Below are 27,748 nucleotides of genomic sequence, written 5' to 3' on the forward strand. Positions count from 1 at the left end.
AGGAGAAAAAAAGATGTTGTCAAATATTTGCTGATTGACTTGACTTTTACTATCGTACGTGTCTCACAAATTATAATGTTGTGTTTTTATATTGTCCACATTTTGAAGACGTTAAAAACTATGTACAGTAGTCACACTACTTATAGGAGCTTTCATTTTAAATCAAATTTTAAATTGAGGTTTCACAGTCTTTCATTTTGAATTACATTTTAAATTGAGGCTTCACAGTGTTAGTCACCCCTCTGTCGCCAGGTATGACATCAGATATGAAAAAGAGGATCTTTTGCTGAGGATAAAGAAAGCTGCCGTGAGCGATCAGGGGACCTTCACCTGCCTCGCCGAGAACCGCGTGGGCAAAGTGGAGGCTTCCGCTTACTTGACTATCAGAGGTGGGTAGCTTGCACTCTCTTCAGTTCCCTATTTTATTGTAACTCCCAACTCACACAACAATCACTCCTTTATTGCACATTTTACCAGTGTTATTGCCCCCCTGATGAAAGGTTGAGCCTTGCCTCAAGCTTTGTTTTCACCTAACAGAACAATGCGCTTGATAGCTTTACATTTCAGACCACAGATTGCATATGAACACTCTCCGTTTTAATTGAAGGGTTTTCATGAAACCCACTCTCTCCATGTTTTTATTCACTGACTCGCCAATCTCTGTCATTGCCTTGAAGAGTCATTTCATTCCATTTGGGTTTGTTTGTTTTTATTTATTGACATGGATGCAATGTTCTAGATGATATTGAGAGGGAACTTGGCACAGCATGGTAGCTAATAACAGCTGTATTTTCTTCACTTATTCAACCCACTTCAACTGTAAGAGTTAAATCTTAAAAAGTAGCACCTTTTAGTTTAACAGGACGGCGACTAGCTTTTGTATCCCAAAAGTAATGAGTAATGTCCTATTAGGAATTGGTTCTTGTCCTTCGACCTAACGTGGTGATTGAGAGCCATCTGTGCCTGCACAAACACCATGGATGCAAACCCAACGCCATCTCATTCATTTCTGATTTTCATTATTTGGCTTTCTTTCCCTCTACTCCTCTGCTTTCGTTCTCTCTGTGTTGTGGCTTAATCTCACCCCCACCATTGTTGTCACCAGTTCGCCCCGTTGGTAAGTAACAGCTGTAACGGCCATTGTGCATGTGTTCCGCCCCCCCCCCCCCCGTTTGTTTTTATTTTGTAATTTATTTTGAAGTCACGTTTTGAGCACTGCTCTGAGGATCCATAAATGACATTCATCAAAATGAGATTTTCACTGGCACATGTGCCTTGTCTCTCAATCACTGACTTTCCCAGTTAGGAGCCACTGAGAATCCATGGATGTACTGTGTCACTTTAGGTCTTGTCAACATTTTGACTTTGACGAGTGAGGCACCCTGATCGTATCCGATGTTCTGAAAGACGGCTTGTGTGATTAGCAAACCGCTAGTTCGAAGAATACCCCTTCTGCATGACCAGCTAGACATGTGATGCGAAAATAACTGGAAATAAGCTACTGTACTGCATGCTACTGTAATATTCAGAGGCGCCCCAGTTTGTGGTGCGACCCCGTGACCAAATTGTGGCTCAAGGACGAACGGCGACCTTTCCCTGTGAGACCAGAGGCAAACCTCAACCCACCGTGTTCTGGCAACGAGATGGCAGCCAGGTGAGATTTTGGCACAATGTTTTCTGTCATGTGCATGCAGCTCGTGATGGGTGATATATTGTTGGTATCATGCTAAGAAAGACATCAATATTGCAGAGGGGTGGATATTGTATTTAACAAAGAAATGAATAAAATTAAAATCTTTAACTGATCAAACCAGGGTGACATTGTGAGTGGTTTTTGTGGCTCACACAGATAATGAAGTGGTCATTCATCATCAGTAGATGCTGTTCTGACCAGCCGGCTCATATTAGTGTCATTAGAAGTAATGAAAGCAGGCTAATGTCCTTTCCTGCCAGCTTGTCTGCTTGGGGTGCAGAAACGGACAAAGCTGATGCCTCAACTCTCCTAAGTGCAGCAGAAACACTGTGAAGGACATTCTGGTCCGTCAGAAGAGAGGGATTTAGATGATTTGCTCAATGACGGTGCATCATTTTGGGGAATGTAAATTCTTGAGAATCCCTTTCAACTTGACCTGAAACGATTTCTTTAATAAGGCAAAATTTTAGTTCGAGTGAGAACAGGTCCGAGGAAATCAGAATGGGATGTGGTCAGTTAAAAAATGAACTCAACCTTCCGTTGATTTAGCACATCATTTGCTCTATATTCACAAAATTTGGCCAATTTGGTCCTAGAAATTTTATTACCGTACTTTTTAAAAAAAAAAATTGTTTACATTTTTACAAATTTCTTATAAGAAAGGGTGCATGACTATTTCCACAGGACATTATGAATGTGAACCCCAGCTTGACGTGTCATGATTGTATTGCAAATATATATATATATATATATATATATATATATATATATATATATATATATATATACAGTATATATTTTAATATAATGATCCACATGCACATTTCACAGATCTGTAACAATGTACCTTTATTTAGGAGTTTTACTTTCCAACTTCACCCCCCATAGGATCTTCTGTTTCCCAGCCAGCCAACACAAGGCGACAGTCGTGTGTCTGTGTCTGTGAACGGAGAGTTGACCATTTCATCAGTGCAGCGTTCAGACGCAGGCTATTATATCTGCCAGGCCCTCACTGTAGCAGGCAGCATCTTGGCCAAAGCCCAGCTGGAGGTGGCAGACGGTAAGTAAGGAGACCAAAGCATGCACACCCACTTCATCTAACACATCAAAGTTAATCAACACAATACACAGAACAAAGCGTTGGCATTTTGCATTTCCTCCCAACAATACATTGATTGCCTCCTTTAAATAATTTATTTTCGATATCTTAGATGACTTATTTCTTTATTTTTTACCAAGATCTACAAACAAAACAATACAGACAACAGTACAGAATAGTGTGAGCATATTTTGATTCCTAAAAAAGAAGACACTTGGCCAAGCCTCCAGATATTGAAGTGAAAGAAAATAAAACGATCTCTCTCTCTCTCTTGATGGAACAGACGCATTTAGGCTTTGTGGACAAATCTTAAATGTCAGCATTTAGTGCGAAACTGCTTCCTTCCCGGTGCCGTCGACGCCCTTCTCGGCATTTGTGTCTTTTAATGCTTATGGAGACAGACAGACTGAAGCGTGCAGGGGGGATTTCAATGTAGTCTAACAGAGCATCGAGTGATGTCCGATGATGTTTGGGAAACATTTTCAGTCTTAGAACAATCCATTGATGCAGTCCATTTGCCTCAAATATAGCATTTGATACGTTTGTGACGAACAGGCTTTACCGAATATAACGAATATATTTGAATTATTCTACAATAATTTGTTTTTGCTACATTTGGCACACAAATCAAATCTCCCATTGATGTACTTGGAGTCATGTTTGTTGCGAGGCAGATTTGCTCCCCAGCTTTTACTGTACAAACTTCAACATCTTCATTCATCAATAATGAGCTTGACGAAAGCATCTTTGTAGCTCCACCACCTGAAAAAAAAATGCAGCTGAAAGCCTTTGAAGACAATTGGCTTTGCAGTGTTACAAGTATTAAGAGATCCATTGATGTTGAAGGAGAAGTGTGCAATTTTAAAATTGCTCAAATGAAGCGAATGTCGCCTCACCTTAACTGTTTGGGACCAACGCTACTTTCCGCACAACATGGACTGTGAACAAGAGTTAGCAACGGATGCTATATCTGTTGTTCGGTTAGCTGTTTTATTTCCCCATTATAAATTCTAAGCTAAAAGTTTAGCGTGGTTTGATTGCGAGGCTGTGCCTGGTCTCCATGTGCAGTGCACACGTTTCACCGTCACTCAACGCTGACGTAAATTGCAATGTCAATGTACAAAATCCCAAATTAGAACAGCCAACTACAAGTAATTGTTTTTCTATATTTGCATCATGTTTCAATGTAATCATCATATTTAATCCCTCAAACAGTTCATCCACAATGCAGAGTTAAGCAGGAACACGTGTATTGATTAGGAAGTGCTTGAATAGAGGAGTTAATCAATTGTAGTCATGTGCGTGACGGGTCGGTGCAGCATTCAATCTGAAACCATTTATCATGATGTCCTTCCATGATCGCCAAATATATACTTCGTTTAAAATGGTCTCAAACAATAACAATAGCAGATAGGAGCGTGCATACGGTGCTCTGCTTATAATTTTGTTCTCCTTATTTTACAGTCATTGTGAGAAAAAAAAAAACGGCAAAGGGAACCTGTTGTAAGCATTTGTGAAAATGGAGACAGCCCTGATAACAGTTGAAAGCAGCCCGGGGAGTTGTTACAAGGCCTGGAAAGAGCGCCAACACTCCAGAAATTACTGTTACACCGTGCAGAAGCTGTTTTCTGGATGATATAACACACTTTAAAAAGCTTTTAAAGCGATGCATTGTTGTCCTCCTTGGCATGCTAATTTACGGGTTTAATTTGTTGTGGTGCAACGGAGAAAAGGGCCAGGAAGTTGGGAGCGTCATTGTCGAATGCAACTGACAAGCATGGGGATGTGTTGAAAGTTGGTAATTAACACCACGGGTTAAGCATCATTAATCCTCACCTAGGAATTAAAACTGAACGGTGCGATGCTGTGCCACGAGCACACTGTGCCACTCTGGAAATCAGTCGCTTCCACTTCCAACCAATCCGTCAGATTGAGTTTTAACATATTGGGACTGCAATTATTGCAATCACTACTTAGCACCTTCTGATAAGGTCATGCATAAAAAGGCAACATTGTAAAGGGCCAATGGCAAGGCACCAGCTGATGCCAAGACGAAGCCTTGAAAATTATAGTTCAAGAAAGGTTACAATGATCTATTGCTTCATGATTATCCCCAGCCCTGAAGGACCGCCCACCACCAATCATCCGTCAGGGCCCCTACAACCAAACACAGGCATTAGGGAGCGTGACAACGCTCAGGTGTCAGGCTTCAGGAGACCCACAACCCACAATTACCTGGCAAAAGAATGGGATCGGTCTGCAAGGAAAAGACTCTCGGTTTTCCCTGCTGGAACATGGCAGCCTTCAAATACAAAGTGCCAAGGTGAGTTGCGGTGATTCATTTGTCCTCATTATTTAAACATGATTTATATTTCTACTGTAATTGAGTCAACCCTGAGTTATTACACAAAGAACCTCTCACAAGAGTATGCCCAGAAGCACAAGTCAGATCCAATTGACTATACCAACCAGCCGGGTTTTATAAAGTTAATATTGCTCAAGTTTTGATTGACACTGTCAGAGGAAATCATTTTACAATGTGTTTGTTGTTGTGGTTGCGCAGGCATAAAAACGATTCTGCATCACGCCAAGAGCTGTTTCCAATTATTTCACTCCGAAGTCGTAACACTTACATTTGAATTGAATTTACAGCACAAAGTATGTCTCAATTGACTCTTAATTTACTCTAAAGTGATGCAATTGAAATGAACCATAGATTCAGTTTGTTCGAGGCGCATGACACCATACAGCCTCCTAAACACGATAATGGCTACATTATATATTACTTTATACCTCAAATGTTCTTCAACAAAGCATTAGATCCCATTCATTTTCTCAACACCAAATTTAAACTGTGTACGTATACTGTAACTATGTCTGTGAAATCAAATTTTTATGATCTCTCGAGGGATGAAAGAATAATTAAGAAAAACAAACCGCTTTATCACAAATCAAAGTGGTTCCCGGCGTTATCAAGTTGAGCTTTTGTAAGATTTATTTACATGCGCATCACTGGAAAAAATGATTATCATGTGAAACATTTCATCAGTTACAAATGTACACTCACAATCTGGATGTTGATGGACTTTTGATTTTTGGACCATATGTGATGACTGTTGACGGAGAAAACTAAATGAACAACGGTGCCATTTAAAAATGATGATGTAGAGTGTATGAGCAGAAGTCGGAGAAGACTGGAATTCCTCTGGCACGGGTCTGATTCAAGGACTCGAGGACAGGGACTGTTATAGGCAATCGAATGGGGCGAATATAATGGAGGGGTTTAAATATGCAGGGTCCCACCTCTGTGTCAAAGTGCTCTGCCTATGTCGCTCACCTCCACTATCTCTTGAGAGAGAGCCCGACTGCCTGTGCTCCCAGAGGCTTTGCCAATATGAACAAGATGATCATATCACTGCTTCAGTATTTCCCGTGTCAGCACTCCTGATGATAATGTTGATGGTGCTGGGAATGGAGGACGACTATTATTGGACGAAATCAATTAAGGAAATTAATGTCAGCTTTTACTGGGCTCTTCCTTTTTTTTTTTTTTTTTTCCATTGGACGGCTTTAAGGTTTTCTCTCATCCACTCTCAAGCTTGTCTCGAGCCAAATGCAGGGCCAGTGAAGGTTAATGCCTTTTTCCTGTACTACTAGCTGCAGACCTCCTTCATACGCCCGGACTGATGCAAGAGCTTGTCGCAACCATCTGGGATCATAGTTGCAAAGACGATTGAATTCACGCTCGCGCCACCGGAGCACATCAGAAAGCCATGTTTTTTTTTGCGGTCTGAAGGACCAAAGAATACATTCGTAAAACTAATATTGCTTGAAACTGTTATCTCGACCACACAAGTCAATGCCGCCCATGTTTTATCGTTGTATTTTTTTTTCGTGGAATATGTCATTAAAAATGACTGCCATGAGACAAATGTAGTATCAGATGCATAAATGTATATTCTCCCCCATCCCTTGGTTGTATGTATATCTAGAATATTATAAATAAATGTTATGTATTTGGAGATAATAGAGTATTTTTTTTCAGACCGTTTGTCATAATTCAAATTTCCTTTTCAGCTGTCTGATTCTGGCTTATACACGTGCGTGGCCTCCAGCTCCAGTGGAGAAACATCATGGAGTGCTTACTTGGATATTACAGGTACGCAGCGGTAAATTCCACTCCTGTGGAACAGTTGCTATGTAACTTTACTTCATTTGCATTTTATTTTTGATGGTATTAATATGAAAGTTTTTTTTTCTTTTTTCTTTGTCAGATTCCACTGACCCCATTGACTTCCTGTCTAACAACCTGACAGCCCTACCGGGGCCGCCCTCCAAGCCAGAGGTCACTGATGTGACCAAGAGCAGCATCTCGTTGTCATGGGAACCGGGGCCAGAGGCTGGCTCCCCGGTGTCCTCCTATGTCATTGAGGCCTTTGGGTACGTCTGTGACCCATGGCCTGAAGCCATGTTTAGTGACCCCAAAAAAAAGCAGATGGGAGGCAGTTTTGTTGAAGAGCAAACAAAATAAATATTCCAAGCAGCTAACATTAAAGTATTCAACAAAATTGATATTTACGAGCAGGATTTCAATTTGAATGGTCTTTTTCTGACATTTGAGGATCACTTCAATCAGTATGTGACAAGTATTTATTTAAATTCCAGTCAAGAATACTATAAAGTCGTTTCATCTTGATTGGAGAGTTTACCCTGTGATGAGGAAAGGAACACGCTTGAACGATTTCGGTCTTTTTATTTGACAAGATCTTTTTTTTACCCCACAATTTGTTTTTGTTTGGTTCACCTTCCTGTTGGTGTCTGATTCAATCTTCTGTCTGGAATAATAACACACACAAAAAAAAAATGCCTCCAGCTAATGGAAAATATCCTTGCTTTTCAAACAGTCAGTCAGTAAGTAACAGCTGGCAGACTGTGGCAGACCATGTGAAGACCACCGAGTTCACCGTCAACGACCTACGGCCCAATACTGTCTACCTGTTCATTATCAGGGCAGTCGGTGGTCAAGGGCTAGGAGACCCGAGCCCCATGTCTGAGCCCGTGCGAACACAAGGTACCGAGAAAGACAACACGAGAAAAGAGTCCTGGAGCCTTCGAGATGAGCATCACAGTTTTATTCAAATTACTTGGTGATATTTTCTGTTTTAGACATTAGTCCCACTGCGCAGGGAGTGGACCATCGACACGTACAGAAGGAGTTGGGGGACGTGGTGGTCAGCATGCATAACCCCGTCGTTCTCAGCTCCACTTCAGTGCAAGTCACGTGGACTGTAAGTACTCATGGTTAGGATACAATTCATCAGAACAGTGTTTTCAGTTTGCAAACAAGTACTGTGAAGTGTTTTCTTCATTCTGCCTCCATGAATAAAAATGACTCAGATACATTGTTTTTCACCATTCGCTCCTTCCCGACAACAATCACTTCTTGAATCCTACGTCAAATGAAGCAAGGGCAACAAGTACACGAACTGACTGCTACAGCCATACTGTCATAGGGTACTGTGTCCCCTTCAACCTCATATTGTTCTCTTCTCTCAGGTGGACAATCCATCCCGATTTATTCAAGGCTACCGTGTTCTGTACCGGCAGACATCCGGGCTGCCTTCTCCGGGACCATGGCAGATCGAGGACTTAAAAGTCTCCTCACAGAGGGACATGACTCTCTTGGGCCTGAAGAAAGGAATTGTCTACGAGATTAAAGTGCGACCATACTTTAATGAGTTTCAGGGCGCAGACAGTGAATCCATGACGGCACGGACTATGGAAGAAGGTAAATCATTTTGACAATAGGACACTTCTTAATGAAATATAGTCTTTGTGATGAACATGCTCAAAAAGGATTTCTGTGTAAATGGTCGAAATGAAATATATTGATTTTGCCTTAAATCTTTAGTTGCCTCTATTTGGACCCCTGCGGCAATATGTCTGCCCAAAAACAACATTTGAATTCCTTGACATGAATCAACCTTTTCATGAACACACACACGCACATGGGCAAATATATACTTGAAGTTTGCTGCAGTTTTTTTGTTCAATCCAAGCCCAAGGTCGACCCGCAAGCTCTATCAGTCTTCTGCTCCTCTTAATCAGCAAACAGATTTAGCTCAGGTCGTTAGGATTAATGGTGACTTGATGCTGGAAAATGATAGCTGACAATCCTTGGGCAAGAATCCAATCATAAATCCCCCCCATGCCCATGTAAAAAGATCAGTATAGATGATAACTGTGCTCTAAACAGGCTATTGGAAGAAATAGGTGCATTTAGTCGCATTTGTTTCGACTCAAAATCATTTTTGCCCATTGACGGTGGATTCAATAAAAAGTGTTGTTATTTCCAGTGGACAAATCTCTTGGCAGATTTACAGACTTCTGGCGGGTGTGATGATAGGGAGTGTGTCCCCAAATGTAATTGCAACCTGGCCAGGTGCTGCATCAGCCGAACCAGGCACAAGTCCAGCTCGCGCTGAAGAGCTAGTCAAGATAAGGCCGGTCCTGTGAAAGAAATCTCCAACTTGCAGAATTTCTGTTTCATGGCAACACATGAGAGGGTCTATCTGGGATTGTGAACATGCGCGTCTGCAAAAAAAAAGAAGAGAACCTTACCTCACTGGAGCCCAATTAAAATGGCCACACGGGATTACTGGAGGATTTTTCCGACTGAAGTAGCAATTTTACTTTCTCGGGATCCTGGAAAAGGTATCGGGGAACAGCAAAAAAATATCCATTCGACTAGAGCCAGAAACGGATTGCACAGCAGAAATTGTAAGGATAAAACACATTATCTGCCACAGGCAGATATTCAAAAGGGTGCTGCATTTGAGGAACCTTGCAGGGGGGTCTCTGAGGACTAACAGAGCAAGCACATGGTGAGGCGCTGAACTCTAAATCCAAAGTCACAGTTAAAATTAGAGTTTGTTACGGCCACATGGCTGATGTTGGCAGCTCAGGAAGGAGAGAATGTGATGCATGATCATTAACGTCACAAATGCCACATGTGGGGGTGGGGGCGTTTGCTCATTCATGTCTTAAGTATCGTACGTGATGCGCTCATTAGCGGAGCAAGCTATGTTTACCAGATTGCATCCTGCAAAGCAGCAAATTAAGCAGCTTTAGCACATTTTGTTCTTGTGGCACAATGGGTACCATTTGACTGGGATGCATTGTGCTGTGCATCATTTAGATTGAAGTATTTATTTACAGGCTGACAATGTTTTAAAGAACATGCACATTGGCGATGTGTTACTGATTGAATGTTTGAATGTTGGCATAGCTAGCATTTAGCATGAGTGAATATTTATTAATTGACAGACAGACTTGTGGTCCAACCATTTGCTATATCTCTGCCAGAAATAGCCCTGGTTTGTGACTTTCACTCTTCCCTCTTGTAAAATGAAACCAATCCGAAAATGTCATGTCACAGTGAGCATTTTGCCGTGCAGCCAGGTGGCGGACAATACGATCACATCATGGCCCACCTGCTCTGCACATCTCTGCAATGTTGGACATATCAATGCTTTGCCTAAAGATAGCATTCTTATATTGTATCTTTTTAATTGGGTTCCAGCTAATAATTCTGCCCACCAGTTTGGAGCGTTACAAAAGGTTTAATGGAAACCGTGGGCCCCAAGCTGTTTAGTAGTCCATTCTGAGAAGATAATGTGGTAAAATTGCATAGATTAGAGTGTTGGGGCCCCGCTAGCCTCAGCCTCATTATATCTCCGATCCGCCCATGTGGGGCAACAGGCCAGATAGTTACATGTAAAAATTAATTTGAATTTTCCTTGAAAGGCGTTGCATGGGTAAAAAGATAAAGTACAATGACCATTTCTATTTATTTTCCATGCGTTTTATTTTCCATTTGACCCATCAGCACCCAGTGCACCCCCACAGCAAGTAACAGTGTTGACGGTAGGAAGCAGTAATAGCACCTCCATCAGCGTGTCATGGGACCCTCCACCCTCTGACCAACAAAACGGCATCATCCAGGAATACAAGGTAGAGTCAGGCCCGTGTCTTCACTATCCCGTTGCATATACTGTACTGTGAAACCTGAAAATGGATTCTGTCAACCTGTTTGGCTTTGTCAGATCTGGTGTTTGGCTAACGAAACCCAGTTTCATGTCAATAAGTCTGTGGATGCAACCATCCATTCAGTGGTCGTCGGGGGTCTGCAGGCTGGGGTGCAGTACCGCGTGGAGGTAGCTGCAAGCACCAGTGCCGGGGTGGGGGTCAATAGCGCACCCCAGCTCATCACCTTGGGTAATCCACTCGCGCGCGCACACACACACACACACACACACACACACACACACACACACGTGCACAAAACTGAAGTCAGGATAAAATGACCTCATAATGGGAAGACCAAGGTGTCCATCACAGTTTTGGGGTCTGAGAAAATAATTTATCAATTTAGCACCCAGCAGAAAGAAGATTGCTCTTTACACTGTAGGCATTGACTGAAAAATCAATAGTGGTTCATTACATGGGGCGTTTGGTAACACTGCCAAGTACTGTTAGCTATATCAATAATCCACTTCAATATATGGGCTGCAGTCGCTAACAAAGTAGAGTGATTTTTTTTTTTTTTTTTGCTGGAGCTTATCAGCCTATCACTTCTTATAAAATAGCAAAAGGATGCTCAGAGTATATAAATCCAGAGTCAATATTGGAGCCCAGGACAGATGCTCCTCATCTATGACTTTTGACTGATAAATAATAACAGCCTTAACAGACAGGGAAAGGGAAACACAGGCCTGTGGGCTGCAGCTTAATGATGTGTGTGTGTGTGTGTGTGTGTGTGTGTGTGTGTGTGTGTGTGTGTGTGTGTGTGTGTGTGTGTGTGTGTGTGTGTGTGTGTGTGTGTGTGTGTGTGTGCGCGCGTGTGTGTGTGTGTGTGCGCGTGTGTGTGTGTGTGTGTGTGTGTGTGTTAGGATTGGGGGTTCTTGACGGAGACTGTGAATCTAATTTCACAGCACAGTAGCTGCAACAGAAAATCAAACTCTGTCAGAGCTGCTCTGTCAATCTCGTGTCTTTTAGGCTCAACTTGATAAGTGCACTGCTGAATTGATTAACCCTGCCTGTGTATTGGATGCACTGATGCTGTTTATTTTACTTTGTAGTTATTTATTTTCATTTTGTTATGATAGATCTTTTGTTTTCCAAGGCTCTGAGTTTGTTTTGTTTTTTTCTTAGTTGTTTTGACGCTTTGTAATCATGTGCTTACTCCATCGGGATCAGCTACAAAATCCAATAAAATCCAAAATAGAAATAAAATATATATATTTTTTATTTTGTTGATTTAGCGTCATGGTAAGGTAAAAAGAATTGAAAAGCCCCCAACTGCAACCACATGAATAATACATCTATCTTTCCAATGATTTAATACACAATTCACAAGGTCCACTTCCCATGTTACCATTTTATTTGTATGTTTTCATGTACTTGTACAGTTTTTAAATACGTTTGCTTTCCTTGTGCCGGTATTTGTGCATTGGGGGGTGCCCAGGTGCAGAACAGAGGGATGTAATGACAGGATCGGAGGGCAACAATAGCATCTCAGATGTGGTGAAACAGCCGGCCTTCATCGCGGGTTTGGGCGGAGCCTGTTGGATTGTTCTCATGGGCTTCAGTGCCTGGCTGTACTGGAGGAGAAAAAAGAGGAAGGGACTCAGCAACTATGCAGGTAAAAAAAAAATCAATTTACATGGTTCTGCATCAATACGGAATCTCAAAGCTCATTTGGTCTCTCGCCCCAATGAGACTTGATGTCATCACAGATTTGACTCCATTTGAGCTGGCTAAAAGGCAGAACGCTATTAATATATTCAACACTGGTGAAAATAAGGCTGTATTTACTTTTAGCCACTGTGCATTGGTGTGCGTCAAATGTGCCACGCTCCATCGGTCGTGTGCTTCAGCGCTGTCATACATTCATGTGAGATAAGTAATTTAACATCACCTCCCATTATCAGACCTTCGGCAGTGTTTTTGGCACATTAACATGAAGCACATCCAGATTTAAGGATGAAATATACAATTTTAGCAATTTTGGTGAGCTTTGGGCTGCATGTCCATTATCCTAATTTGTATTCCAGTGACTTGTTTTTCTGGTTTAAGAGGGATTTACATGATTGAGTGCTGCATCTCTGATCCCTTTTCTCCAGCTAAATTAAAAACCTCATTGTACAGCAAATAAATGATGTTTTTCAGGAATGCTGTAGACTATTTCCATAATAGCCACTGATGCAAATCACTACCTGTATGTTTTAAACAAACTGGTAATTGCATTTTTCAGTTCATTTTTCACTTGTGTATGATTTAAACGTGTTTTCCCATTTTAATATGGATTTCTCTTATTTTGTCATCGCAGTTCAATCGTTCACGTTCACCCGAGCAGGTATGCTTTTACAATTATCTGTAATTGTCTCAACAATTTAGCTGACTACCTCTTTTTCAAAATGGCGGCCATACGGTACCATTTTGTTGATGCCAATGTACTTGTATTTTTCTCTCTTTTACTCTAAGTGACATTCCAAAGAGACAGAGGTCTAATCAGAAATGGAAGGTAAGAGTTGTTTTGACTTTCTAGAATGACTTTCAGTCTCAATCTACCATCTCAATGATGAGTAATCATTTTAATGCCTTAAATGATGTCAGTTCCTGTGTTTGGAATTAGAATTTGATTAGACTTTCCAATCTTTCCTTCTCATGCCAGTGTATGATTTTCACTGATGTACTGTGTACTTTGTGATCATTAATCACTCTTTTCTTGTGAATGCGATTAATTAAAAAAGGCAGGCTGCCGTTTTTCTTCACTGCTAATGTAAGGGCGAAGGGAGAGGTCATGAGAGGAGGGGAGAGGTGATAAATGTGCTATTTAAAAAATGTCAACCGACTTGACTTTGTACAGGTTCAGAAAAGTTTGAAAGAACAATGTTCTGAACTCAAACCTGTCTAATATTCACGATGGGGCCTGTAAAATGAAGATTGCTGGTCTGATTCCCCAGACGAGCATAAACATTTATGATTGGAGCAAAGACTTCCCCTAAGGGTTCATTTAAAAAAAGGGTGGGGGGGAAAGCTTGTCAATTTCTTCAGTCTGTCACCAACAGTGTATGCTATTTGTATTAATTCTGTTGGATTTCATGCAGAAGAGCATTAACACAGCATGTGTTGGCTGTAAAAAATGCGGTAATGACAATGAAAGGGTCTTAATCTCAATCTTAATTAGAATCATCTTGCTAAAAATCTGAAATGAGGTCTCCTAATGAGTGTTTCAATTCTCCCAAAAAGTAGGCAAATCATTTTAGCAAAAAAAAAAAAAAAAAAGGAAATAGATAAAAGAGAACAATTAATGCTGTGCCATCCAAACGATCAGATAATTCCTTAGCCATGATAAATGTCGCAAATGATGGACGAACAGAAATACCACAAAGGATTAACAAACACACACACGCACACACACGCACACACACACACACACACACACACACACGCACAAACATTACAGGAGCCCTAGCACATGCTTCTTCAATGTATGGAAATGGACTTGTGTATTTTACAATGGAAAGTATTGATATACAGGTAATTGTTTAACACCTTTTGAGTTAAGTCGGCTGTAAACAATTCCCATGGTGCTTGGCGAGTCAGGCCCAGTGGAAAATTCCCTGCGTGTGTTAGCGCATTAAGTAAACATGCGAACAGGACGCATGAAGCATACAAACGCTTTGTCATTTTTACAGCAGCTGATACCACAAGCTGATACTTTTTCCATTCCTGAATTGCTCCTCACTACTTTTCTTTTCTAAAAATGTTTGCATTACAGCTGTATTTCAAAGTGACAATATCAACGCCACATTTCCTAAACCACTAAATGCTTCTTTTCTGTCTCTGTTGCCATGGAGACAACGCAGCCATGTAGTTGCACTGCCAGAGGCGGTCCATGATTCTCAATTTAAAATGTAAATTTTTGTTGTGCTAAGGCTATAAAGCAGATTAAGTGTGTATTCAGGCCTGCCTGGTTTCTCCTGGGAGAGTTTTGGCTTGTGGAGTTTAAGGGAGGCAGAATTCTGATCTATAGACCTGCCATGTTGTGCCCCGCATGCTGTTTGCACTCTTGCTTGTGCTTCAGGCTTTTTCAAGGGATAAAATCTATTCACATTAGGTTTTCACATCACTTTATTTTTAACACAGCGGTGGAAAAATAATATTATTAAATGCATGCTGGTATTTATTTAATAATATGCTTCTAATGTGCTAATACCTTTTCTTTTCTGCATCTCTATAAATATCAATCCCTCAGCCGTCCGGGGCTGTTGAAAGCGGGTGACCCTGGCCTACCCTGGCTGGCGGATTCGTGGCCCTCCACAAGCCTTCCGGCCAACGGAGCATTGGGGAGTCCGAAAGGCAGCAGTAACTTTGGCCGAGGAGGTAAACATGGCTGGCTGATGGGAGTTACAGCAAGCATCGCCTGGTCCGACAGTTTTGATGTTCATCATTTGTTATTCACAGTGACAAGGCCTGACATTAAAACAAACACGCAGAGAAATTAAAAGTGCCTTTGAGGGCTATACTTTGCTAATGTGATTTGACAAGCCTGATATTTGGGATTCAATTTGTGCTATTACATCCTCTTTTTGCCCCCATTTTCTCTCGTGCTCGGCAACTGTGTGGTGAGCTGGAGAGTTTCATCGGGGTTTACACGTATGCTGCGTTTACATGTTCGTCAAGCTCAGGAGAGCTGGTCAGCTGCGGGGCTGAGCATCATCATGTGAACACTCCACAGGGCTTCCTCAGCATGATGCATGTTAATTATGGTTGCAGACCATCGCTTCCATTCAGATCAAGTCTATTTATGAGATCAAGTCTATTTTTTCAACAGATGAGGAGAACAAGAGCAGCAGGGAGCGTTAATGACCTTAAAGATTCGTTCAGATCATGTCATCTAATCTGCGGATGCTCTGCAAACACCTTGCTTCTTTGTTGCAGATGTATTGCCATCTGCAGCGGTGGAGAAGACGGGCACCATGCTGTCAGATGGGGCCATCTATAGCAGTATTGACTTCATGGGGAAGGGCGGTTACAGCAGCTCGGCGCAAGATAGCCAGCCCACCCCCTACGCCACCACTCAGATTCTCCAGTCTAACAGCTTCCACGAGTTAGCTGTAGACAGACCGGATCCCCGCTGGAAGGCTTCTCTGCAGGCCCAACAGGAAATGGCCAACCTGGGCTACTCGCTAACTGATAGACGCCCTGCCACTGGTACAAATTTGTGTTTCTATGTGTGAGCGCTCGAGAGAATTGGAAACAGAAATGCTCAGGGACAAAATATGGCATGACGGTTAGTTGTTGTTGTTTTTTTAGAGGTGGAATTCCTCTATGCAAAATGGAAAAGAGTGAATTTATTTACATATTCACTGCAGATGAACCCTTAGGATAATGCTCTTAATTACTCTTCTGTCTTCATCAGACTTCTACCCTGGGAGCTTATCTAGCCCAGAAATGTCAGACAATCATGACGCAATTCAAATGCATCAGCGTCATGAGCTATGCATGTCTATATGCATGTCTATAAATATATATATACTGTGTTCGCATTGTCAGTAAGATTATGGAGCCATTTCTGTGTGTACTTTTGACTATTCACAATAAGCTTTGTGCTCAGCTAAATGTCACGATCAGTGATAAGGTAGAAGAAGCTTTATGGAAGAGGTTCGCCTCAGGTTTTGATGCCTATTGAAGAAATATCATAACATTTTCAAGTCATCCTATGCCGTCAGCGTGCAAAAAGAGAGTTGATGAATAGAAAAATGGTGGTTGAAAAAATAAAGACTACAAGGATCAGTATCTGTGCGTGTAGAAAGGGGTGAAGAAATTGTAATATTCGTATGAGTGCATACAGGGATTTGTTAGCAAGGCGCCAAAAAGACTTTCATCTCTTGTTTCCCCCACCCCTCAGGTGCAAAGGTAGGGAAGAAAAAGAAGATGAAGGGTGGAACAAAGACCCCTAAATCAAATGGGACATGTTGGGCCAATGTGCCCCTGCCTCCACCACCTATGCACCCTCTGCCTGGTACTGAGGTTGACCTTGACCATTACCCCCAGGAAAGCCATAGAGGAGGGTAAGATGCGTTCACATCTCATCAGTTGACTCACACGCGAACATGAAATCACAAGCACACTTCAAAACTCACATTGAAAGAGAGGTCGGATCTCCTCCACCTGTGGCCTGGTCATTCCAACATTCTTATTTAATACACACTTGTCAATTAGGCATTTTAATAAATTGCCAAAATATTAATCGTAATGTAAACAGTTTTAAGACGCTGTAAAGTACATCCAAAAATTAGTTTCTAAATACAGCGTACATTTTTAAAGATTTTACTGAAAATCTGCAAAGATGAATTGTACAGCTAAGGCGCAAGCAAATTTTCACCACTTCAGTTTTCTTGATCTTTGGAGTGGTGGCTACGATAGCTAGCCGGTGAATAGTGCAATCTAATGGATTATTGAAATAGTTTTGGATTATCTGCAAACATCAAATTTGTTGATTAAGTCGTCGCGAAGCAAAAAAAAAGATTTACTCCAAATCTTGCTTTCATTTATTTTTCATTAAATTTATTAAGATCCATTCTCGGTTGAAGTGCAATTCTACACTACAAAAACCAAATTAATATGCAGTTTTTGAATTCCATATCTTGCTTATATTGGCCTTAAAAACATTATCTTTGGGAAGTGGATTTTTTTTTTCTGAAGTAAATTGAGCATTGTACCTAATATATAAAAACTGGGAGTGTGTTATAGTGTTGTGTAGTATTCTGACTATCTAACCAACTGAGAGGATTGACCATAATTATAAAATAGTGACTGTTGTTCACCAGATATGACAACAACAGTTGGGCCCCGCCTCTCTCGCTCCCGTCCTACCGCCACCAGAGTTTGGACAATGACGCTGACCAAGAGAGGGGACCTACTCCACCTCTTAGAGGAAGAGCTTCCTCGCCGGCAACAGCAGCATCTTACAACCAGCCTTCATCATCATCTCTCAGCTCAGCCCACCATGAGGAAATGCAGTCTATTTTGCAGGCCCATTTGGATGAGCTGACCAGAGCTTACCAGTATGAAGTAGCCAAGCAAGCATGGTAAACAGCAACACTGGCTTCAATTTCAATTTTTATATGTGGGACGAAGTGCATAGAACATATTCAATAGATATCCTTGATTTAGTCATTTGCTGCAATACGTTTTCCACATCAGTGGCATTTCTTAAGGCCATGTTTACTATTTTTTAGCATATACAGTAGCTGCTACATAAGTGATCGGAGTGTGGGCATCGAAAAACTTGAATAAGCAAAAGCAATCTCTCGTGCCCCCCCCCCCCCCCAACCCCACTTCCATTGACCATCATCTGCAAAGGGCATCAACCTATTAGAAGGGGCATCCTTCTATGCTTCTTGATAGAAATGGTGGAAATACATGAACTGTAATCTGTGGGTTGAGAGAAGCTCTCTGTTCTGACATCAGTAAATAGAGTCGGTAATTAGGCATGCATTGCCTTGATGGCAGGATGTGTGCTGTCATGCAGTCGACGAGATAACAACCATGTTGGTGGCAGCCTTTGACCATCCAGATATCCTTTATCCACTCCATTCAGAACCCCATTGTTTGCATAACACACACCAGCACCAAGCATATAATCAGTTAAGTGACTACAGACTTTTCGGATGCGCACTGGATCTGCATCCCGCAGCTTGTTTTAGTTTTTTACCTAAACCGTGTGTTAGGTTAGTTACTCATAAGTGCCTTTTGATCATTAAATCAAAATCCTTTGTATGTGTGCACTGTATCAGGCAGATGAAGAGCAATTCAAACATGTCCAGCACTGCCATTCCTCCAATGGACTTCATGTCTTCAACGCTGGGCTCAGACTTGGGAGACACCCGCCTCTCTGAGGATGAGGAGGAAAGATATGCGATGGTGTCAAAGAATTTGTGTGGCTTTGATTACAGTCCTGGACACACGATGGATAACCTTGAGGTCTCAGGTACTGTATGTTTGACAAGGCTGACACCGAGAGGGCACACTAACAACTTAGACTGAATTGACACTGCAGGTCTAACAAGCTAATTTGGATTCAGCTCCAACATCACATTTCTTTTGTTTGGTTAGACGTGTCGGGTGTATTCTGAATTAGGTCAGGCTCACATTAACCGGGTTGATCCAGTCTGTTAGTTTACTCGGCAGTCGCATTGACATCTTGTCACGTGGGGGATTTTGTTGTATTTGGATGCGGGCGAAAGGCAGGCAGTGCGTGAGAATTGCAAAGAAAATAAAACTAAATCTAATACCTAGTGCACAAAAAAGATACAAGGTGAACGAAGAACAGCTTCTGATGGGACATTTGAGGCCAAGGCTTTGAGGAGCGTACCAAGTAGAAAGTGGCTTGCCACCTCGACGCTTATATCGACTTGCTGAAAAACACGTGACAAAAGACAAATCAAGTCTCGCATGGCATGGGAAAACCAAAATAAATCATTTAGCGTTTTATTGTTTTTCAAACAGGAGTATATGAAATGGTGAGTGATGAATGAAGCTGTGAGCAATAAATGTTTTAGTAAAGCAATGGGCTGTAAAGCTTCATTGTTTCATGATGCTTCCTCTGGCCATCAGTCCTCATCCCCGCAGGCAAAAGGAACACGCAAGATTTGATAATGGCCATAAACAGAAAGCAAAGAAACGGGGAACAAAATACAGACAAACGAGACAATGAGTCACATCTAGACAAGAGGTGAAATATAGAGAGGGCTGGTTGACTGACACAAGGAGCAAGGCTGACAAATTCCATGTCAAGCATCCAGGAAAGGCACGTACCGTATTTTTCGGATTATACATCACTCCGGATTATAAAATCGCACCAGCCAAAAAATGCATAATTAAGAAGGAAAAAACATATATCATCAGTCAGTTGTTTTTCTCAGTTACCGCCAACGTGGAAAGCATCAACATAGGCCGAGAGCACCCTCTTGCGGTTTAATGTGAAAATAACGTGATGTGTACAACTATGACAAAAACTGCGATTTATACTCCGGAAAACACGGTACACCAGATGCAGGCGAACAAACCAAAACTAATTTGCAAATTAGAAAAGTGAGGTGATAAACCGAAGAGTGTGGATCATGACATGGATAGTGGATTCTGCTATCACTTTCAGTACATCAGAAACTTGGTGACCCAAAAAAAAAAAAGGTAAATGTGTCACTTGTGTCACAATGTACCGTAAATTCAACCGAACTTACCAGCAAATAATATTATGCAAAAAAAGTAGTTAAATAGTAATGAAGTGGGCATATTGTGCAAGAATATGAAATGTAATATGCAATGCTGCCAGATACAGAAAAAATAATAGCATATCGCATCAGAAACGTAACCACCTCAAATAAAACCGACATTCAAATGAAGTTCCTTTCTGTCACTGTAAACGTTTGTGAAAGTTAAATTCTGGCTGGTTGTCAGAATTCCTCTGAAGTTATTAAAGTAAAGACTTCAGAAGCCATAACACTATATAAGCGCTCTGCTGAAAAGTTTCATGTTTTAAGGTTCAGAAAGGATGCATTTATAAATAGGATTCCTTTCTTTAGAGAGAAACATGACAGCGTCTCCCACAGGGATTAAAATACAACATTTCCAACTGCATTGTTTGATAGGGTAATAGGAGGACTCATGCAGTATCTTGAATATGTGTTGTTGTTTTTTATTGTTTAATATGCTATTGTGGGGCAAAATGCAGATCAGTGGGACTAAAAATAATCACGAATATTACCAATGCAAACATTAATTATTGTTTGTTCGCCTGTCAGTTTTGCTAAATCACCGTGAACAAAGCCAGAATGTTGGCAGGATGTCCGTCGACGATATCATCATGCACGGGGGTTTCCATATACTGTACATCTTTTCTTTTTGAAACATATAAGCCGTTTTGGATTTATTTGCAATTTGAACAACATTAGCCATTCTCAATGAAAATGACCGGAATAGATCTTTGAATTTTGGTTAAGCATGGTTTGTTCCCCCGCCCCTTGTTTTATTTAATGACAACTAGCTGACATGTTTTGCATATATAGTGAAATGATATGCTTGCTATACCAGCTGGGGACACTCTGACAGGCATACACGTTCACAATAACACACGCCTACGCGATCCTGTTATCACCACCGCCTTTGTTGAAACCCACATTCCTTGTTGAAAAACGAGTAACGACGGCTCTTTCCGTCCTCTCCTCCTCTTTTCGTGTCTTATTTGACATCTTTCCTGGATGGGTCGTGCCCAGTTAAGTCATATGATATGCGTTTCTCGGTATCTTTGTGCATGCGAGGTGACAATAAAGATTCATCCATTCATTCATATGTCGAAACCAGTGGTTCTTCACCTTGTTAGAGGTACCGAAGAGGTATTATCCTCCATGGCAGAGGTTCTGTCGAACCCCTGAGACTGATTCACTGACCCCCTAGGGTTCGATCGAATCCAGTTTAAGAACCACTGGTCTAAACAATTTGGAATTTGCTTATTCATAAAAAGTAAAAACACATGTTAATTTTTCCCTTGCAGGTAAAGGTGCACAGTTGTGTCGTTCAGACAGCTCTGGTACTACAGATCGTAGTGCGCACAACACACATAGCCTCGGTCACAAGAGGGCGCCGCTAATTGGCCTCAAATCGCAGACAAACAAGGTTGGAACACTGCCCAGACGAAAAGACACCAATCAAGAAGGTAAGATAAGTCGTTCTCGGCTTCAGCCAGTATTGTACCCGAGATGCATTGGACTGGAATAGTCTCACGTTCCTGCAAATATATTCAGACGTTCTTATTGCGCCTAAGAAATGATGTGATCTTCTCTGCCCATGCATTCCCATGAAATAAAATCTTTTGATTGGTGTTGTTTGTCAAAATGTGTTCATCTCCCATCCACTCAGCAACCCTTGCACCTCAAGTAAGGGGCCTTCATAGCAACGGTTCCCGTATGAACAGCTCATGGGCCAGTGCAGCCTCAGACCCTTCAGAGGAGTGCATGGTGACCGTCTCCACGCTAGAGCGGCAACATATGGGTTCCTGGGGCGACACCTCCACATCCAACAGGGCCACGCTCAGTCGGGCTTCCCACAAGAGACCTGCCGCAGAGACCTCCCACAATGGGCATCTTCTCACAAACAGCAAAGAGAAAAGGGATCACTGTAAGTGTCAACAATTTTTGGAAGACTATTTTTGTGGGTGTGTGTGTGTGTGTGTGTCTGAAGAAAAAAGGCTTTTTCACACCCAAGCCACTACTAGAGGATATGATACAATGCTGTTTAATCAGCTTCTTTACATTGTGCTGTATTATTTATCCATCGATCTATCTATCGATCTATCTATCTATCTATAGTTATTTCAGCACTCCCATGGTAGTTCTGGAAATGACAGACCAAAAATAATAAATGTTATTGTTTTACCGTATGGTGAAGATGTTGCAAATAAATAAATAAATAAATAAATTCATGCTATTTTATATTATGGTGCTGTTTTCTTGCCTTTTCAGAGTCCGTTGGATACACGCCCTTGGACGCCTTGTTTCAAAGTGCTCTGAGATCGTCTCTCTCTGAGTGAATCGGAATGATGATCGGACACTGGAGAAGAGACAGAATGAAGTCAAAGGAACATGCAAATGAAAATGCCGAGCTGTAAATGTCATGTACAGGACACAGACACCAGTCTCACAGTGTTCCCTTCATACCCCCTATTAAGTCAACTGTATTGCAACTGCTCTTAGAGATCACTCGGTGTACAACAATTCACACAGAGCAAGTGAAGAAGCAAAATCACAACAAAATGCCGAATTAAAAGGACTTGCATAATGTGTAAATATATTTTGTATCTCTACACTTGTCTTTTGCTTTGCTATGCAAGCTACTGTAAGATTTTTTTTAAATATTATTTATGACAGTGACTCATTTTTCATTGGCGCTCAAACCATTTGCTTATCTTGCTGAAGCTAATGTATTGTTATACTTTGCACAGAGCGTTTTGATGAAAACAAGCACAAACCCCATTCTCAGCAAAGCCGAAGAGAAGAATCATAATGTTGGGAATACTTACTGGGCTGTGCTGCAGTTGTTTCCCAAACATCCCAAACTGTATGTTGAGAATTAAGAAGGGAGCAACACAGGTGATAATGTGGTTGTAGTAAGGCAAGAAAACTGTGTTATGTACTATTTGCTGTGAATTTTATTCTGCATTATACTAACAAAGACTCCTTGCAAACAGTTCCACTTCTATGGTTTAAAAAAAAAAAAAAAGCAACACATCGCCCGTGATCTCCAAAGCAAGGCAAATAGGTACCGTATGTGTCACTTCACTCCTATTCCTCTAAAATATGTTAATATCATATACAGTATATATATTTATTACTTTTTGTAATTCATTGTCAATTGCATACAATGATATACGAACAGTGCAATATTCAAAATACATGGCCACCATACAGTAAATAGTAAAGATCTGTTTTAAATACAAGACCTTCGAAATCAAAGAAAATCTGTTCGGTTCTGCTGGCTGACAACGATGTCAGCAAGCAGATGTTTCCCATTGAAATTGGTGTTTGGATGACTTTGTTCTAGAGACAAATCCGCGCGCATCATTAACGTTTTATAAATTGCACAAAAAGTAACAAACATATTGCTCTGTTTGCAATGCCTTAATTGGGTGAAATAATCTAATAATTTTTTAATTAACAGTCACAAGTGTAAATTAAGTCTTGACTATAATATAGCCTTTTTTTTGTAGACTTATCCCAATTCCCATATTTGGCAGAAAAAAAAATCCACCTATTTGGCCATTTGAAAAAATATATATATATCTCATGAATAAAATACGGTAATTTATTTTTGGGCCCCGTAACGCTTACAAAAATAAAAATGTGAAAAACAGGCAGAACATTTAAATGTTTTTACTTGACTTTGTTAGTAAATACTAAGTTTAACTTTACAACGGAGAGAAAGATTGGCTAAAAATTGACAGATTTTTTGGGGAAGTGGTGTGGGGTGTTTGAATGTCTATGTCTTATGTTGTAGGTGTTCATGTACGTTTAAAAAAAAACAAAAAAAAACCTTAACACAATCGGCACGTATCGGATAAAAATAAAATTAAAAAATGCTAAATTTTGCCAATTTTAAAATATCGGTTGCTTAATCGCTGGGGTTCTAGTGTAAATTAACCAAACACTGATGTGGATACACCCCAATTCCGGAGAAGGTGAGACTGTAAAACATGAATAAAATCAGAATACAATGATTTGCAAGTCCTCTTCAGTCTCTCTTCAACTGAAAACATGACAAAGACAAGCTATTAAATGTTCAAACCGCGAAACGTTTATTGTTGTTTTGCAAATACAGTATCCACTCTCTTTGAATTTGATGCCTGCGACACATTCCAAAAAAGCCGGCACAGGAGCATGTTGACCACGGTTTTACATCATCTTTCCTTTTTAAATCACTCACTGACCCTTTTGGAACTGAGACCACTAATTGTTGAAGCTTTGTTGGTGGAATGCTTTTCAATTCTTGCCTGATGTACAATTTAAGTTGCTGAACAGTCCGGGGTCTCCATTGTCGTATTTTGCGCTTCATAATGTGCCACATTTTCAATGGGATACCGGTCTGCACTGCTTGGGAAAGTTGAAGTTCCACTGTCGGATTTTGGAGGAATTTTTACAAAAGGAGAATTTTCCAGTTTGAAAGTAAAGTAAAATTTTTGTCCGATTTTTGTCTAAATTTCCAAAACAAACATCTAGTACTTTGATATTATGAGTCATATGAAGATTCATTTGTGGTTACATGGATTGCTACCATCACCGCAAAAATAATTGATCAACACGGGATTCATACCAGCATCTTAAAATGCTGATTGTTTAAAAATAAATTATATATACAGTATATATATATATATATATATATATATATATATATATATGTATGTATGTATACGGAAGAGGATTAGGGCCAATGAAGAAAAAAAAACATAACTTCTTTCTTTGTTATTTCGCCCAACATACAACAATATGTTTTTGTATCGTTAATTCTGGCTTCCCAACCAAGGAATCTTCACCTGCCAGACTGGTTTGCCCTCAGGAAGACACATTCACCCACAGCAGGGCCAATTTTCAATCCTATCATGCAAAATAAAATGTGTACGTGAAAATGAGCAATGTTTCCTTCCCTTAATGCTACCTGGCCTTCGAAACTGTTGGACATGTAAGCGGCTGGCTGAACTGCACATTCAGTCAATTTGAAGCAACGGACTGGTCTTTTATTCAAAGTAAATCCGAAATGTCTGCTTGAAAGCCAGTTGATGTGTTTCTAATTATTGTGTCGGTGTGGCCCGACTTTATTGATCTACTCTTATTTCATTCCTTAAAAGCAGCTTATGAAAAATTCATCCACGAGGCTGACAAATGCAAGCGCTCCAGCAGAATTTAAAATGCATCATCACACAGTCACTTTGTAAAAGCCATCACAATGAATGTGATTTTTCCACAGCCTCGCCCATTACAAGCGCCGACTGCCACACTGTATAAATATATAAAGATATCCTAAAACACGATTTAGCCTCGGCTGTCTCATGAACTTTATTTGGCACGTATGCTATGACATGATTGAAAAAAAAATCACATTGTTTCTCTTTAAACGGGAGCCAGGAGAGATTCGCTTTGGTTTGCTTGAGGCAATCTGTGAAAGCCTGTCAATAACAATGTCTGATCGACCAAGATCAGCATTGTCTGCAGATATTGTGCAAGAACTGGGAATTACTGGTTAGACCTCACCGATGCTTTAAATCCAGTCTGGGTGCATTTTTGAGAAGTGAGGTGAAGACACAGAGAAACTATTTTTTGGCCATTCCCTGTCACAACTTGACTGACCATTTCCTTTATCCGGGGATACCTCAGGCCACTGGTTTAAGTCTCCTGACATTCTTCCTACTTCAGTAGCTGTAGTTCATGTGAAGTCAGTGGAAGGGAAGACACTGCTGAAGACCACAAACTCAAATGATCAATCTTTGGATTTCAATATAATTTCAATAGAAAAGTGTGTTCTTTCAGACTTCCAGGCCAAGCACAAGAAATCAGAAGTCAGTGAAAATACAAGGCCAGTATGTCCTTGTTGACATTTTGTTCATCTTTCACAACACTGTGCGGATATGCTGGACAATTGTTATTTCTTATTCCTTAAAAAAAAAAAAAAAAAGACTACTTAAAAAAACAATCACATTATACATCACAGGTAAATGAAAATTCCTACTTGGAAATCCATGTTTAATGATTGCAATGAGCATTTACCGAACCCAGATGGCTGAGAGAAAGAAATTAAGGAAGACTGACCACAATCAGTCACTTTCCACCTGCAGTTAAAATGATGTTGCTGTAATTGGCGTTATGAAGCTACTTACCGACCACTTTCTTAGATGAGATTCATTAATGAAAGCCAAACGTTCGGCCCTATCAAAATTGATATACATAATGTTCATATTTAAATCAAGCTATCAGATAGTATTCATGGCTTATGTTTATTATTGGGGATAGGAGCATTCAGTGTTATAGATTGCATGGCATCATTATATGACGAGACATTTAGCTCCATTAAATGCATGACATCAAAATATTTCACGTTTTTTTCTACACCGACAGCATCACGTATCTTCTGGTTAATTCACAATCTCGTTATGTCACTCACTATGAAATTCCCTCTCAGTTGTGATTTGTCTGAGCTTGTCATGATCAGCAATGCTGGACTGCATTTTTCAAAAATAAATTTTATTTTATTTCATGATATTGTCTCATTTCACTATATCCATTGTGAATGTCTCACCTGCTCGTTTTGGTTTTTTTGTTGCCACCTGTTCTCGTCAGCCCAGCACAACCTCCTCCTGTCATCTAATCAGCCCCTTCCAGCCACTCGTGTCTTGACCAGGTGTGCCTCATTGTCTCGTCAACTTTGTTTGTATTTAGTTCCCTCGGTTCGTTCAATCTTGTCTTGATTCATTGTGGTTTCTGTGCTCATGTATTGAAGCTGTTTTTTGTCATGGTGAATGTTTTGTTTCAGGGTACTCCTGTTTCCACACTCCACACAAACCTGCATTCGACATAAAAATGCAGCCCACAACGAAAGACTGTGACGTTCTAAGAGTAGTTTGTTTCACACCCTTGTCACTTGTTTTGATACCGGTCTGTGTTGCCGTTTTTTAAACGTCACTCTTCAAGTCTATGCTTAAAAAAACACAAAAAACATAAAAAGGTTCATGACAAATGGCGACCACAAGCAGAAATAAGGAATACATCTCATGACGTATCATTTTATCTTTTGATCCTGATATGCAGTTGCATGTTGCAAACTTTACAGTATCATTCCACACTACATTTAACTTTGTCTTGGAAAAAAAATAAGCAGATTTGAGACTCATAACATTTGGATATTACTTCCTACCACTCTTGCTACTTCAGATGGTGTGACGCAAACAACACGAGACTGCAGACCTGCTCCTGAGGGGAAGCGAAAGGCCATGGTCTCCTGGCTTCTAGCTCCCTCAGTGACCAATTTATTTTCATCTTCTTCGCTCTGATAGGTCTGCTGCCTTTCTGTTGCATCTTGAAAATGTGCACTCAGTGTCTTCTTTGTCAAGTTGTAGGGAAATGATATAAAAACTGAAGCAGGATCATGCACCACAATATGAGTACCAAAACTCGGATGGCATTCAAAAGACTGCAAATGATGCCAATGTGAGTCAATTACAGACACTGACCTAATCCTTGTTCCTTCTTATGATCATTGAGATCTGTGTAATGATTTTTAAAAACTTTTCAGAAAACAGGCTAATTATGCAGTGGGCACAATTTACAATCTGAATTGAACAG

At 40.6% G+C, this 27,748-nt stretch overlaps 1 protein-coding gene across 1 annotated transcript in view; it reads left to right on the forward strand.

The window, feature by feature from the left end:
- LOC147193652 (roundabout homolog 2-like) overlaps positions 1 to 25,044 on the forward strand; it is a 64,602-nt gene extending 39,558 nt beyond the window's left edge. Inside the window, exons 6-27 of the mRNA XM_086131428.1 lie at positions 253 to 389; positions 1,530 to 1,654; positions 2,582 to 2,753; positions 4,910 to 5,115; positions 6,870 to 6,951; positions 7,067 to 7,232; positions 7,697 to 7,863; positions 7,959 to 8,080; positions 8,349 to 8,580; positions 10,681 to 10,805; positions 10,898 to 11,069; positions 12,319 to 12,495; positions 13,183 to 13,209; positions 13,338 to 13,377; positions 15,115 to 15,242; positions 15,801 to 16,073; positions 16,771 to 16,933; positions 17,693 to 17,953; positions 18,662 to 18,855; positions 21,418 to 21,579; positions 21,783 to 22,040; positions 22,385 to 25,044. Coding sequence (XP_085987554.1) covers positions 253 to 389; positions 1,530 to 1,654; positions 2,582 to 2,753; positions 4,910 to 5,115; positions 6,870 to 6,951; positions 7,067 to 7,232; positions 7,697 to 7,863; positions 7,959 to 8,080; positions 8,349 to 8,580; positions 10,681 to 10,805; positions 10,898 to 11,069; positions 12,319 to 12,495; positions 13,183 to 13,209; positions 13,338 to 13,377; positions 15,115 to 15,242; positions 15,801 to 16,073; positions 16,771 to 16,933; positions 17,693 to 17,953; positions 18,662 to 18,855; positions 21,418 to 21,579; positions 21,783 to 22,040; positions 22,385 to 22,386 — 3,391 coding nt within the window. The 3' untranslated portion in view covers positions 22,387 to 25,044. The remainder of the gene's footprint in view (positions 1 to 252; positions 390 to 1,529; positions 1,655 to 2,581; positions 2,754 to 4,909; positions 5,116 to 6,869; positions 6,952 to 7,066; positions 7,233 to 7,696; positions 7,864 to 7,958; positions 8,081 to 8,348; positions 8,581 to 10,680; positions 10,806 to 10,897; positions 11,070 to 12,318; positions 12,496 to 13,182; positions 13,210 to 13,337; positions 13,378 to 15,114; positions 15,243 to 15,800; positions 16,074 to 16,770; positions 16,934 to 17,692; positions 17,954 to 18,661; positions 18,856 to 21,417; positions 21,580 to 21,782; positions 22,041 to 22,384) is intronic.
- Positions 25,045 to 27,748: the final 2,704 nt, after the last annotated feature.

Source organism: Hippocampus guttulatus, chromosome 15 (genome assembly GCF_054856545.1).
Source record: "Hippocampus guttulatus isolate MCC_2025c chromosome 15, RoL_Hgut_1.0, whole genome shotgun sequence".
NCBI classification, from domain to species: domain Eukaryota; kingdom Metazoa; phylum Chordata; class Actinopteri; order Syngnathiformes; family Syngnathidae; genus Hippocampus; species Hippocampus guttulatus.